General features: G+C 43.3%; 1 protein-coding gene across 1 annotated transcript in view; it reads left to right on the top strand.

Annotated features, from left to right (window-relative positions):
• Window positions 1-15,044, top strand: part of whrna (whirlin a) — a gene marked incomplete at its 5' end in the record, with an annotated part of 229,962 nt that overhangs the window by 197,135 nt on the left and 17,783 nt on the right. The window contains 5 exons of the mRNA XM_080477670.1: window positions 1,192-1,413; window positions 3,058-3,090; window positions 9,120-9,194; window positions 12,485-13,079; window positions 14,550-14,716. Coding sequence (XP_080333796.1) covers window positions 1,192-1,413; window positions 3,058-3,090; window positions 9,120-9,194; window positions 12,485-13,079; window positions 14,550-14,716 — 1,092 coding nt within the window. The remainder of the gene's footprint in view (window positions 1-1,191; window positions 1,414-3,057; window positions 3,091-9,119; window positions 9,195-12,484; window positions 13,080-14,549; window positions 14,717-15,044) is intronic.

Genomic DNA, 15,044 nt, shown 5'->3' with positions numbered 1-15,044 from the left:
TCAGTCTGCAGTGAAGTCGTGACTCGGCCACATCACAGCTGGAACCTGGCAACAACAGAGGTTGTTTACATTCGGCAAGTTTTACTGCTGGAAAAGGGACGTGTCATTTGGCTGCAGTCTTATTTCTTTGTGAACAGCGTGGACTTTTGTTGAACACGTCAAGATTTGAAATTATTCATGAACGCGTGTTCGTGTACATTTAACCATGAAGGAAGATTACAGAGCGCTCAGACAAACTGTACAGAAGATACAACTGTGACAGACCATGTGCATTGTTTCTCTCAGTCTCACTCTCTCAGCAAAGCAACTAAAAACACATTTACCCCAGGGAAATATATACGTATACGTATATATATATACTTTTTTGAAAACGGCTCCAAAGGTGGAATTTTTTGAAAAGGCTTCGACTGTCTCTGTGTACATGGCGGAAACGCTGCGACTGGGCATGTGCACCACGGCTGTAGTAAATGGTTGTTCTGCACATTCTTAGTAGATGAACAATAACAACAATGTTTTCCTCCAGAGTGTCATGACTCCCAGTCCATGTTCTCCCGGGACTTGGTGGTTTTGTAGTTGAGGGTCACCGTAACAACAATCAAACTTGGTTGCCAGTGTAAATGTTCACAGCGTATTTTTCTGTGCACACACCTTTTGTGGTTTCATTACAAACACAAACAACAGCACCAACTAATGGCCCAACATGAAAACTACATTGTTTTCAGCGTTTCTACCGTTTTCATGGAAGCAGACACCATTTTCACAACGTTGCTGTATAGACCCAAAAACTTTTCTAAAACAAAAACACAAAAACGTTGCGTTTTCACTTGAAACGTTGTCGTGTAAACGGAGCCTAAAATCCGGTTTCCAGGAAAGTAGCGTCTCAGTCAACGACATAACAGGTTTCCATCTCGCTCCAACTAAATCTAAATATATTGAATCCCATGTGCACCTTAACATAACATAGACCAGATTGGGGGATGGAAGAGTTACTTTCTCAAATAACAGTCACTTTTTATTTGTAGTAAATAGTAAATGAGCTCTATCTATTAATAGTTACATATGTGAAAAAAGAAAACTCATCCCTTTGTGGCTTTAAGGTTAACATTATTTTTTTGCTTTCCATCCAAGTGTGTTCCATCATACCTTCGTCTCCCCTCTTGTTTCCTCCCCTCTGTGCCTGCCCCCTCTCAGTTCTCCCTGTTGTCAGAAGTCCGCGGCCTCGTCACCCCGCAGGACCTGGAGCGCTTCGACGGCCTGGTGCTTCGCCGTGAGATCCAGGCGCTGAAAGCTCGACAGGGGACGGCCGGGGCCACGGGGCTGCAGCCGGACTCCCTGTCCATGGTGTCCTACCCCGACACCCTCACCTCATCTTCAGCCAGCTTCATGACCAACACCACGCTCAGCTCTGCACGGGTACGCTCCGCTTACAACTCTGGTGTGTCCCCCGTTTGCTGGATTCTCCGTTAATATGAGGTTTGCTCACTAGATGTGATGTGCCAGCGATAGTGGTGGAGAACCGTCTGCACTTCGTGGAATTACTTTTATCACGGCGGAGGATAAAATCTCTCCCAGATAAAACACATCAATTAAATGTACCTCATAAGAAGGGCTGCAAATTCTCCTGCCATAACCACGGAACTCACACTGAGCTCACGTGCATTGTGGCTCAGACTAACTAGCAATTCTTACTTGACGATTGTCCGAGAGATTTTCCCTCCAAGGTTTTTGTTATTTTGGATCATTTGACAATAAGAATAAATACCAGAGGGATATTAGCAAGATACCTTTATTTCAAGGGGTGTCGGCCAAAACTGGCCGGCGAGAGGCTGAAATCTGAAAAACGCCAAGCAAATTGTAAAAATGTAAAAAAAAACTAATTTCTCAACAGTAGTAAACACACCACAACACTGAGACCTGAACTGAGATATCGATGACGCTGCCAAGAAAGCTAACGTCAAAGCCATGCTGTCAGGGTGAGGTTGTAAATATATGCTTAATGCAACAGCTATAGGAGAAGTTCTTTGGACATTCCATTGTATTTTGCTCCAGAAGTTTTCATCAAAATATGCTTTGTGTTGAGATTGGTGTCATTTTCCATAGTTTTTGTTTTTTTTTCTTCTAAAAATAACATTTTCATCATGCGCCACCACAACGTTAAAATCTAAAGGTCATTATTGCACTATTTTACTCAGGGTGAATTTGGGCTGCATATGGCCCCGGAACTCACATGTGTTTGACACCCCTGGTTTATTTGGAAAGCAGAAGTCAGTTCGGTATGTCCTTATAAATAAGCTACACATCATACCTGTTACATTGACCGCTTATTTTACGTGTTTGTCTTGTTCACTACATATTCAGTTCTAAAAATGTGCATGTTGAATGAATAGATAACACTTTTGAGCATCACATATTTCATTTTGTAAAGTCCCGCCTCTTATTTCTGCACAAACACTGTAGCATCGTTGTTCACATTGAAAACCAGGATTATGAGGAATCCAAACGATGTTTTCCACATAATCCAGTCCTTTCTGTAGCTAAACAAAGATAACTTTGGGTGTGATTCCCATGAAACGTGCAACTAGTTATTGTATATCGGCACCAATAGGGAATACAGCATATTGAAATAAATCATTTTAAGAATATTTCCGCCCTGAAAAGGTCCTTCTGAGTCAACATGTAGTTTCACCTGAAGTTATTGTCACACTGGGATGTTGAACACGTTTGAGGGCAAAGCAACACTCATGATGGATGGGTTTCGGTATTGGCTTTTGATTTTTCCGGTCTTCGCCACTTGATGTTTAGATTGCTCGTGGATCCTGTTCTTTCTGTTTGCTGTGTGTGACAGAGTGTGAGAGTCACTGAGGGCGGCGTGATGCATTTCTATGGATCAGAACGGATTCCACTGTAAATAAGATTCGTGAGTGCTCGAGGACTCTGCTGGGTGGAACAGTGACACGTTTCAATGCCTTGAGATTGAAAAGACTTTTCGGGAATGCTTGATAGGTCGTTATTTTTTCTCCCTCCACCTCAACCTCACGTCGTCCTCCTTTTCCATAGGAGAGGCTGCTCTGGCTGATAGATATGATGGAGGTAGGAATTACACCTGAACGTGACAATTGTCCTCCATCACAAAGACAAATTTACAGAATACACAGCAGAGCAAAGAGATGTAAAGCACTGTGCGCACACACACACACACACACACACACACACACACACACACGCTCCAGCTCTCACCTTGGTTTGTGCATTTGCAGTGAATTTGTTTGCAGTGTTCACATTTCCCTTTTTTTTTTCCTTCTCTACCTTGATATTTACTAAAAAGTGACCTGCTTTTAAATAAATCTATAAATGAGATACCTAAGAGGTTTTGCTTTTATCCTGTTCCTGCTTTCATGTGGATGAGATCCATGTTATAAGAACAAACCATTAACTCAGTAGTACAGACATCTTTACATTTCAGAAGTCTCGTTCCAAAGTTTTGGTCGATTATAATCAATTTTTTTTTGGGGGGGGGGGGGGGGGGGGGGGATATTAAAGGAAATAGAAAACAATGAAAATAACTTGTTCTAATAATGTGAACAGTGTGAGATGTTAAGGTTTCAGGTTTAAAGTAATGTAACGTCAGTCAGAATGACAGCATTTACCTTCCTATCTGAGAACCTGTCTCTGTCAGAACCTGCAGAGAGCATATCTGAACCTTGTTGCAGTTAAAATGAAATAACACAGGCTTTATTCAGGAGGTGAAGTCCATGAATAGATTTCTGTTAATATATATTTCACTTTGTAACCATCATTTGTCAGACACGGGTAATAAGAAAGTGCGTTGAAGTGCAGATTTCTGCACTTCTACCAGAAACAATTTACAAACGTCACCTGGAACAGGGATTATCGTTTTCTCTGAGGTTGGTTAGTTGGTTAGTTGGTTGGTTGGTTGGTTAGTTAGTTGGTTGGTTGGTTGAGTTGCTATGACGACATCTCAATATCATTGTTATTTCTCCGCAAAGGAAAAAGTTGCTTCTATCAAGCAGTTCAGAGCCACTTCAGGACAGGATATTATTCGTATATTACCCCATTTTTATATTTAAAATCCCAGTTGTAGTTCACCAGGAGATTTTTTGTATAGTTTATGATGAAAGTCAAGGAGCCTCAACACATCTGGGAAATGGCCTGTTTGGTTAGATGAAGATGGTTGTACATACCAACAGGACCACGCACACACATAAACACGTGGTCTAAGCTGACAGCGGAGATAAGCTGTTTGCACATTTATCGAACACACGGTCCTTCGCCTTCAAATGCCTCTTATGGGTTTTGCATGTTTCCCTCTGAGAAGCGACACTGACATGAGTGAGAAGGACTGCATATGTGTGTGGATGGAGGTCTGTATTCTTCCTGTGTGTCTATATGCATCTGTTTGTGCTGTTTTGGGCTCACGGGTGACTGCAAGCACTCCTGTTTAAAGCAGATTAGAGAGCTGGAGAGCTGAGCAGAATGAAAACACTGGAGTTCTGCCCTGCACTAGAAGCCAGGTGTATTGTTATGTGCATACCAATGAACGTACAACAATATACACATATGGCTATATTTATGAATTTCCAAATCTCTTTTGATAATGTCAGCTGTTACAAATAAATACGGATCTCTACACATGGGCTCCATTTATACAATGTTTCATTTGAAAATGCATCGATGTTGCGTTTTCATTTCAGAAAACGTTTTGTTTTGAACAGCAGAAATGTTGAAAACCACGTAGTTAGCATATCAGGCCAGGAGTGGCCTGATGTCACACATGTGCAAAAGAATGTGCAGCAGCACATTTTCCAAAAAGTTGCATTTTCAGTGTCGGAACCCGAGTCTTTTCTGAAATTTGCATTTTAGCCCGTTTTCTACACAGTCGGAGCATTTTCAAAAAGTTCCACCTTGGGAGCCGTTTTCAAAAAGTTGCATTCTCAATAACTCTGAGCACCGTTGCTGTGTAAACAGGCCCCCAAAACACAACAAAAGTCAATTTTCACATGAAAATGTTATTTAAACATAGTCTAAACCTGGTTCTCATTCATGTCTTGATAGGAAGTAATTTCTTTTTCAAATGTATCATTTCTCACTGATAACCCTTCACCTCCATGGAAGACCTTCAGGTTAATGACATCCTCAAAACCTGCCATGAAAAGCCATTTTTCATTGCCATCCAGATTATAGAAAACTATGTTTAAAGAATTTTTCTTTTTAATTCAGACAGAAATTACTTCTGAGAAGTATTCTCAGTGGTTTGGTCAGTTCATCCCTGATAACACAGAAACTCAAGTCAATCTGAAGTGTTACTGACTTTGAGTGAGCTGCTGCTTTTGAGAGATTACCTTAAAACAAAGAATGTCCCAGACATTTTCTTTGCTTCTACAAATGATTTGTGGGCGGAAAGCAGGTTTATAATTCAATTCAAACTGCATTGCTTCAAATTTAATTCATTGCATTGATGCATGTCTCTCTATGGAGGCAGTAACTTGAAATCGTACATCATGTTGCAACTTTAATGCAGTTTCATACATACGCAGTACTCGGCTTTTATATCACAAGACATCTTGATTAATCCTGACCTGCTTCAGGAGCCTTCATCTGTCAATTCAAGAGACCCGATCACGCCCATATTCTTCTTGTGCTGGTTTGTGAACTTGTGAGGCAGCTAAATGCAAACATGATTTATCCCACCATGGACTATAGTACAATTTTTGTCCTGATCGTCGGAGCACAGAACACATTAGGTTGAAAAGCAACATAAAAGACGGCACGCTTTGGGAAACAGGCAATGCTCCTACAATTTAAAATCTAGTGCCGAAACAATGGAGGGAAACCTAATTGGCGGCATCGAGTGGGTCCTGCTGTTACCGGATTTGGAAAATCTCTGCGTGTCGATCAATGAGAGGAATGCATGTGTGGAATTACAACTCAAGAGGATTTGGTTCGGATCAATTGTTGTCCTCCAAAAATCAACCGGCTCAGAATAATGGAGTTGCAGTGTATTGAAGCTCTCGATATGTAAAGTACATGTCAAGTAAGTCCACCAGGCAGAGTTCCTCCAAGTTTGTTTGGGTCAATTTGCAGAGTCTGCAGTGTTTGATGTGGATGAATTAGCTGTTCATCCTGTTAATCCATTAATCTGGATCGCTTTGTCCTCTCCAACACAACCAAAAGGAAAAAGCTACGCTTAACCTCATGTATGTAAATCAATCAATCAACTTTATTGTCATTGCAACAAGTACAACAACATTTATTTTAAGCTTGGGGAAAAGAGAGAGAAGACGAGAGGTGAGGAGAGGAGAGAAAAAAAAAAAAAAACTTCCAAACTGCTCTATAAGGGAGCACAGTGTGTAATTAGGAAAAAAACACCTCAGCACATTTAAAGCATCAACACAGGCAACAACATGTCGCCAAAGACAAAGCACATGTGGGCATAGGAGGGGGGGGTTAAGTTGCAGCCGGCCGCTGGGGGAGGTTTGAGAGCGCACAGCCTCTCGTAGGCGCGCAGCTCACCTTTTCCCTCTGTGTGGGAGGAGAGGAGGGGGCCAACAGAGGCAGTGAAACAGAACTGTTGCTTATCTCTGCAGTGTCAGTCCGGCGTCTGGTGTCGTGAGACGGCCTTGGATAGTTCTGGTCAGAGACAAGTTCCCAGTGGGGCGGGTGTGAGGACATATCAGGGAAGGACAGAGCCTCCGTTATAACATCCACATCCAGGAGAAAAAGAAAAACAATTCAGCCTTCGGCGTCTGGACGTCTCAAGGCATTGTAATGTAGATACGATTTGTTTTTGGTCAGGACGACTTCGACCTTCTCTCGTCCTTGAGTGTCTCTGGTCTCCATGCTGCTCCAAAACGGTGGCCATTTTGTCAGGGTTCCAGCAGAGCTCTGAATTTCTCCAAGTTGGTTTCCATTCCGCGTAAACGTTCAAAAGTTGCCTCCTGCTTACTTTTGAGTTCATTTATATCACATGAGTCTGAGCGTTCGAAGCCCTGCACAGTCCCTCAGTAACGATGGGCAGCCTTCCCAATGCCGCTGCCAGCATCTTCTCAAACCGCCAGCTCCAATCAGCAGCATACCTGTTATCATGAATCCAATTCCAGGTCCTCGATGAAAAGAATTGACAGACACACGATCCTCCAGCTGTCCCAGGAGTCCCAACGTGGATCCGGCAGCAAACGTTCCGTCAGGACATGTGGGCTCTCCCTTGACCGATCGTCTTGTCGTAAAAATTTGGTCGATTGCATTGAGAGAGCAGCTGATGAATTCCATGGTTTCGGTTTGGATAGGGATGTAAAGAGAGGCTCTTGTTAGATTCTAACACGAGACAGTACAAGACAAGGGGCAGCAAGCAGGGAAGATAAAGAAGGAGAGGAGAGAAGAGAGAAGCGCGAAGCGGCCGCTTTCATTGAGGGCAGGGAGGTAAAAGGACTTCACTTCATATTTTCAACTGGCTGAGCAGTTCCAAAGCACTTTGCAGTGTTAATAACATTCACCCATTCACACACCAGTGGAGGCTGCGGCCATGCAAGGTCATGTCCATCCATTGGGAGCAATTTGGGGTTCAGTGTCTTGCTCAAGGACACTTCAGCAGGTGGACAAGTGGAGCTGGACTCAAATTTGCAACATTCCAAATGGGAGATGACACACAGCCATGCCACCGCATAAACGCACTGACATGCACAGAATCATGATAATGTGATTGATCCAGGGAGCAAGCTGCCTTGAGTAGTGATATAAATGACATTCTGTCTGAGCCTCAGACGGTCCAGACACATAAAATAATATTAATTCGGACTTCGTTTGAAGAGCTGCCATTTTCTAAAGCTAATCGCCATCATAAACATTATTCAAATGTAAATTTGTGTGACTTTTTTCATCCAAATGAATTATTTGCCAGAAAATCATTAAAAAGAATTTCATTGACCGGCACATTTTCAGTAAATTATCTGTCTTCTCGTATCTGGCAGCGTTCAGTCAACTCCAGCAGGACGCTTCAAAACATTGGCAGGCTGAGATGGGGATCAAAACAGCAGCGTTGGGGTTGAAGATGACTTTATTCTACATTAGAGACACACAAACCACACGAGCCAGAATTATGTCATGTTAGTGGGAAATGCACAAGATTGTCTCACCGTTCCCCCGAGACAGCGCTTGTGCTGCACAGACCAACCACAGAAAGGTAATGAAGAACCAATCATCTTTTGCCACGTCATGTTTACTACGAGCACCAAGTTTAACCAAACTAAAGTATTTGGTCTGATCATATCAGATTGGCGCAGTGATTCCCAACCAGGGGGGGTCCGACTCTGACGGCAGAGCACCAAAGTTTCATTGGAGGCTGTGAAGCAACGCCACATTGCACAAGGATCTCTATTACTTAACCTTCTTTCACCTCCTTTCATCCATTCAATCACAGCATTCTGAGTACTTAAAGCATCTTCACATGTGTGATTGGCTCTCGTCAGAAATAAACAGGCTGTAAGTGCTCCACACGCAGCAATTGGGGGGGGGGGGGGGTAATTAAGCTGAATTAATGGGGCTTTTGGTTTGGATGAGTGGCTGTGTTAAAGGATGGGCAGCATCTCTGAGATCTGCCACTCATGACCTTCTGTGAAGTTCACCGGTGGGACCGGGCCGCTCCCACTTTGAACTGAGCCGATGTTTCTTCTTCGATTTCACAGCATGTGTGTTTGGTGAAAAACGGCATTTTAGCTGTGTGTGTGTGTGTGTGTGTGTGTGTGTGTGTGTGTGTGTGTGTGTGTGTGTGTGTGTGTGTGTGTGTGTGTGTGTGTGTGTGTGTGTGTGTGTGTGTGTGTGTGTGTGTGTGTGTGTGTGTGTGTGTGTGTGTGTGTGTGTGTGTGTGTGTGTGTGTGTGTGTGTGTGTGTGTGCATGCTTCATTTGCTTGTTTTTCATATTGTCTTTAGAACTGGCAAGCAAAAGCAAACAGAAATTATATCTTTCCTTCTTTCTTTTTCTGTTTTGGAGGAGAAGTGGAACATTTACCAAATCTAATTTGGCAATTGTTTTGGGATAATTTGAACATCTGCCCCCCCCCCCCATCTGTTTCCCTGTCTTCACTCTCTGTGTCCCCCTCTCTCAGAATGACAGCATCATGGAGAGCAACGAGGAGGATCCTCCGGAGAGCCTGAACACCCTCCTGACAGACATCTCTCTGGTGAGCGCCGCACACGGGGGCGGCCACGGCAACTGCTTCGGCCCGATAAAGACGGATCCAACACAAGGGAGCAGTGAGCAGCAAAATGTGTCCGAAAAAAGAAAAGTGCTCGAAAGGGATTGATAGGTGTGGTTGACCTGCAGGCTTTGTGTGGTTCACTCGGCACCAAATGAGAACAAGTAGGAGCTTTTGTGCCGCTGAAAAAAGATCTTAGTGACCGTTGGGGTGATTCTCCTCCTGAAGGCTGCTCAATTGAGCTCAATTAAAAAAAATAGAGCTCAAGTCATGTTACAACAACCAAGGCTCTGAAGAACAAAAGTAAAAGCATTTTAGTCTTCTGTCATCCAACAATGCCCACGTCTCCAGTCATACCTTTACGTTTCCCTTTGATGGCCTTTATTTTATGCTCATTTCGTGTCTCACTCCATAAAACCAGCGATCATGTTTCAGTCACTCATTCCACCGTTGAGTTTGTGCGGCGGCGTTCTCAGCTGGAAGCGACAGCGAGCGAGCAGCGGCGAGTTCAACCTGCTGCGGATGCCGTTAAACAGAGTGCAGTCTTCTGCTGATGGAGGAGGGAAGCGCCGCACCAGCACGCCGTGCTCAACACACACACACAATTAAGTTGCTCAGTAAAGTGCTGCGGGAATCGATTTACACTTTCTGCACTTGTGTTGTAACGACAGAGATGAGACCGAGACTACGATATGGCTTTTATGGCTTTATTCTGAGCATAACAGACATTTATAGCAATCCATGACTGGTGTTTTCTCTTTAGTATCAACATTGTACTTGAACAACCTGTGTTACGGTGTACAACACTGAGAATGGACCTGCACGCGCATAAAGTTATTTCAAACTGCTAACCGGATGTTGCATGAATGATCACAATCAGGAAAGTGTTACACCACTCAGACAATATCAACGTGCCGTGAAAAGGGTGCACTTTTATTAATCACCAGCAGGACAGGGAAAAATATGCAAGTCACAATGTAACACCGAGAATTCACACAAAAATGCAGCTTCATCTCCCAACTGAAACAAACTTCAGCTTCTTCATCTACTGTAGTTGGCTTGCAGTCATTAACCACACACAATTTCACTCTGCCCGCTGCTGGCAAATACAGCTAACTACATGAACACAAGAATAGATCATAAACACCTAATACTGAATGAAATACCAGCTAAAAACAAGGGAATACACAATGATTAAACAATTTCTTTCAGGTACTACAAAAGAAATCGGATGAACTCTGAACTTGGGCCCTGTTTACACGATAACGTTTTCAAGTGAAATCGCAAAACATTCATCAGTCCGTTCACTCGACAACAGTGCTCGGAGCAAATGAAAAGGCATTTATTTTGAAAGCAGCTAACTTTTTGAAAATGCTCCATCTCCAAGAAAATGGGAAAAACTTTAACTTTTGACAATGCTGATACTACGCATGCGCACTATGGCCGTAGTAAATAGTTCTTCTGCACATGCTCAGTAGATGGACAATAACAACAATGTTTCCTCCAGAGTGTCATGACTCCCTGTCAATATTCTCTTCGACTTGTTGCGAGTCACCATAACAACAACCCAACGTCCTCTCCTATTCATAAAAGTGTCCGTGTTCTCCCATTGTTAACGTTAATAGCATATTGTTCTTTCTGCGAGCATGTGTGTGCGGTGTCACTACAAAAAAACACCAACAGCACCCTCTCATGGATCAATATAAAAACGACATTGTTTTCACTGTTTCTGCCGTTTCCATGTAAACGGACGTCATTTTAAAAACGTGTTTTCACTTGAAACTTTGTCGTGTAAACAAGGTCCCAGATTAACAATCGAGGCTCAAAACATGCTATGTAATAGAAGTTTAACAATACAGTGATTCTCTTGAGTCTGTATAAATTCGTAGGGGTTTTTAGGTACGTTGTCAAAGTTTTTGAACCAAAAATTTTTAATTTCTCACCTTTTAGTTTGTGTTAAATAGTTGCTTTGTTACAATCATGTAACAGAAGGTTTTATATTTTGGTCGTCCATTTCGTTTTTCTTATTGCAGTATTTCAGGCACAGTGAATGTCATTAAATACGGTATGCAAATTCACTTCGCTCATAGGCACAGTGATTTGCGTCGGGCGGTCAGAGATCAAGACGACTGTGACCTCGAATTCTCCCACTGTGGTGAACACAACATCAGAAAAATCTGTCGTGGGTTCCTTCAGATTTGTCTGAACCGATCCGGGGAGGTTTGAATGGTCAAAGATCTGCAGCCTTATTTCAATGACTGCAATATCAATACTTTGAAATTTGGCTTAAATATCCTCAACCACTGAAGGACAAATGATTTTTGTTGTCTTGATCCAAGGCCATCAGGACATCATGGAATTTATTATGCGATACCATTCAAGAATTAGTCTCCTAATTTATGAGACAACTTGACTCAGTTGTCGATTAATCTAAAATAGCTTTTTATCACGTTGTAGATCGTATTGCTGTGTGGAGAAAATTAAATTTCCCTCACCGCTGCCATGATAACAAGAGGGAAATGAGCCAAACAAACCTCAAAGAAGACTTCAAATACATTTTATCCCAAAGATCAATTTTGTGATTCTTAGTATTTCGTATTTCAGTGATTTATTGTGGTTTGTTGTTTTGATGAAAACAAGACCTGACATCCTGACTGACAGCTGGGTCACCAGATGGCCTCTTCCCAAAGATATTCTTAGACAATACAGTGGCTTTGTGTTCCTCTGTAACAATAGTCTCTTGGAAAAGATGCCAAGACATCAATTTCTCTGCTTTTAGCGGTCTTTTCGACTTGTACTGTAAGTTTCAAAGACACTAATGTTGACTGTAGCTTGGATGATTGGCAGCAGCAGCACTCAGCCGTGATGCTCGTCTTATTTGCCTCAAATCAAACTCTCTCCGCACTGACAAATTCCAATTTCCTTTCCACTGAATCTAGCTGATATCCCCAAACCCTGAGCAAGATATGATTACAGCTGTGTCTCTATACTTGTTTTTTTATTATCAAAATCAAGAAACCTCTCGAGTCTTCTCAACTTTGCGAAAACTTTAAACTCTTCACAGAGTATCATTTATTTTCACTTTACCAGAGAATCCCATTGAGATGGAGGATTCTTTTGCAAAGGCCAAACAAGCCAGTACAAATCATAATCGCCCGACTAACTCGGCTATTAAATATGATGTATTTAAATATCTGGAAGCTCAGCCCCGTCATTTGGCCTGCAGCTTTGTTGCACCCCTAATCAATGATGATGAATATATGCTCTCACTTCAGGATGATGTTCATTCCGCCCCAGTCGAGTCCCCCCCCTCCTTCAAGCCTCCGCCCCCGCCGGGGGTTCAGAGGCGCCCCACGAGACGAGACGTGCTCAACAAGTGCCCCTCGTCCGAGTCGTCCCACTCGGGGTTGTACTTCACCGCCCCGGCCTCGCGCAGCCACGGCAAGCAGCCGGGACACGGCCCCTCCTCCCCCGCCGCGCATCGCAGGCGGGAGCACCCGAAGGACCCGTCCCGGGAGTACGCCACCATCAAGAGGAAAGACCACAGCACGCCTCCAAAGAAAGAACACATGGCCTCCGCTCAGCTGGCCAAGGTCGCCCAGCACGACATCGGCCCTTTCCCGAGGGTACAGTCCCCAAACAGAGGCACCAGACCCGCCATCCATCCCTCGTCCCCTCAGCCACCCCCTCCACCACCGCTCCCCGCCCCTCCACCACCACCGCCCGCCCTGCCCGCCAAACCCCTGTCTCTGTCCAAAGCTGCTGCCGCCTTGTCTCCGGGCTCCAAGCAGCAGTTTGTGACGGTGGAGGTCCACAGGCCCAACGCCGAGCCTGACGTCAACGAGGTGCGGCCGCTGCCTCAAGCTCGAGGTGAGAAACGTTAAGATTCCTCAAGATTCATTAATACAGCGAGGAAAGCACTGCAACGTGACGATGAAAAACTCAAACATACTGCAGTTTAGAGGAAATAGAGCTTGATTTTCTGGAAAAGCGCTGACCTGGACTCGTTTGTATCAAAAAAAAAAATACTGAGCATCAAGACAGTGTGTCCCTCTTCTATTGTGGAGGTTATAATGTCATGAGCTAAATCTGACCCACAATGCACTGCAGCAGTAATTAAAGGTATTAAATATATAGTTAAATCATACGTGCAATGACTGATGAGGTTTCTCCTGGTAACCTCATGAGTTTTCCCCAGTAAAATAAGTATTTTATCATATTTTTTGACAGTAACTCTCTTGGGTTTGTTTCAAACTGTAGATAAGGAATTGGTGTGGCGATGTTTTAGCTTGTGTCTTCTTTAGTTCGAAAACTCATGCATGCTCCGAAGTGTTTTTCACAATGGCCCACTGCAGTCCGATGTTGATGGGCCCGCAAAAAGTTGTGAAACACAAAACTCTATACTTTTCCACGAGGCGGAGCCTGAACGAGATAGGATAGGGGCCTTTAGTGAAACCAGAAATTACTTCAAGGCTACAGAGTAATACAAATTTTCTAAATATTCAGCATTTCTAATCAAGTACATACTGGAACATGACCTAAGTACTGAGTTAGCTTTTCAACAAAAACTATTTCTTTCTTGTACGATCATGTAGTTTTCTGCATGTGACCATAAGTAAAAGAAAAAAAACCAAACAACAATAATTAGGGATGCGAGTACAAGTACAAGTTCTAACCTGCGCAGTATACTTGAACAGGTACAGTACACACAGCGCAGTGCATAGTGTCGATCTACACACTGCATTTATACACCTTAAATGCTTGAACATTTCAGAACAATCGATGTAATTAGATGTATTTAACATCTGAAAGAGTCTTTAGATATTTGCATAATTGGCCATTTTCCAAAAACCTAAAGCTTTGTATTTCTGGTTCTTTGCTGATTGGTGCTATAGACGCTTTGAAAATGCAAATATGCTTCTAAAGCTCTGAGATTTATTATGGTGCAGTTGCAATTCATTAAGTGATCCTGAGCAGATTCTGAGAGTTGCAAATTGTCACTAAATATGCAGTGTCAGCTGTGAAGAAGAGTATTAATGTTGTTTGTGTAATCTCTTCAAATATGTGCTTACTTGGGCTTAATGTGTGTAATTGAGCAATTACACAGCACAGTGTGTACGACCGCTCCTGCAGGCACAACATCACTAATCTTAATCAGCTCTTAATATTCTATAAAAACAGGTTGTTGTTTTTTAGATGTTTGTTTTGTTTCATTTCAGGAATTAAGTAGCTCTTTCTATTGAATTAGACATGAGAGCAGGGTGCCATGACGTCGGTTTGTGTGCTGAGAATCCCTGACTGTGTCTCCCCCCCCCCCCCCCCCCCCACCCCCACCCCCAGGTGGAGCCCTGTCTCAGCTGTCAGACAGCGGACAGACCCTCAGCGAGGACAGCGGCGTGGACATCGCTGACTCAGGGCACGTCAGCAAAGACAGTAGCCCTCATTCCTCACGCACACGCCTCCCGCGGGACACCCAGGGGGGCGGGGGGGACAACCCCTCCAAACCGGTGAGGGGGTGCTTCAGCACCGCTGAGAGCTCTAACATGGATGGATGAGCAAGATAATTGTTAACTGCGGGGACTAAATGTGGATTTATTCAGTTCCCGCACAAAGTGCCGTTGTATTTCTGTATTTGTGAGGACACTTCAAACTTTTACACCTCACAAGTGACATTGCTTGGACTTATTTTAAACGCTTATGTCCAAAGTGAAGACATTTTAGATGTTTGCAAAACATAATGATACAGGGATGCTTTTCTTTTCAATAAAGTAGGGACCTTCAGACAGTAAAACGTCTTTCAAAGGAATACAATTTGATTTTATTTGTACAACAGCA

Source organism: Lipophrys pholis, assembly GCF_963383615.2.
Source record: "Lipophrys pholis genome assembly, chromosome: 12".
Lineage (NCBI taxonomy): Eukaryota > Metazoa > Chordata > Actinopteri > Blenniiformes > Blenniidae > Lipophrys > Lipophrys pholis.
This window is presented reverse-complemented; position numbering and strand designations above follow the sequence as displayed.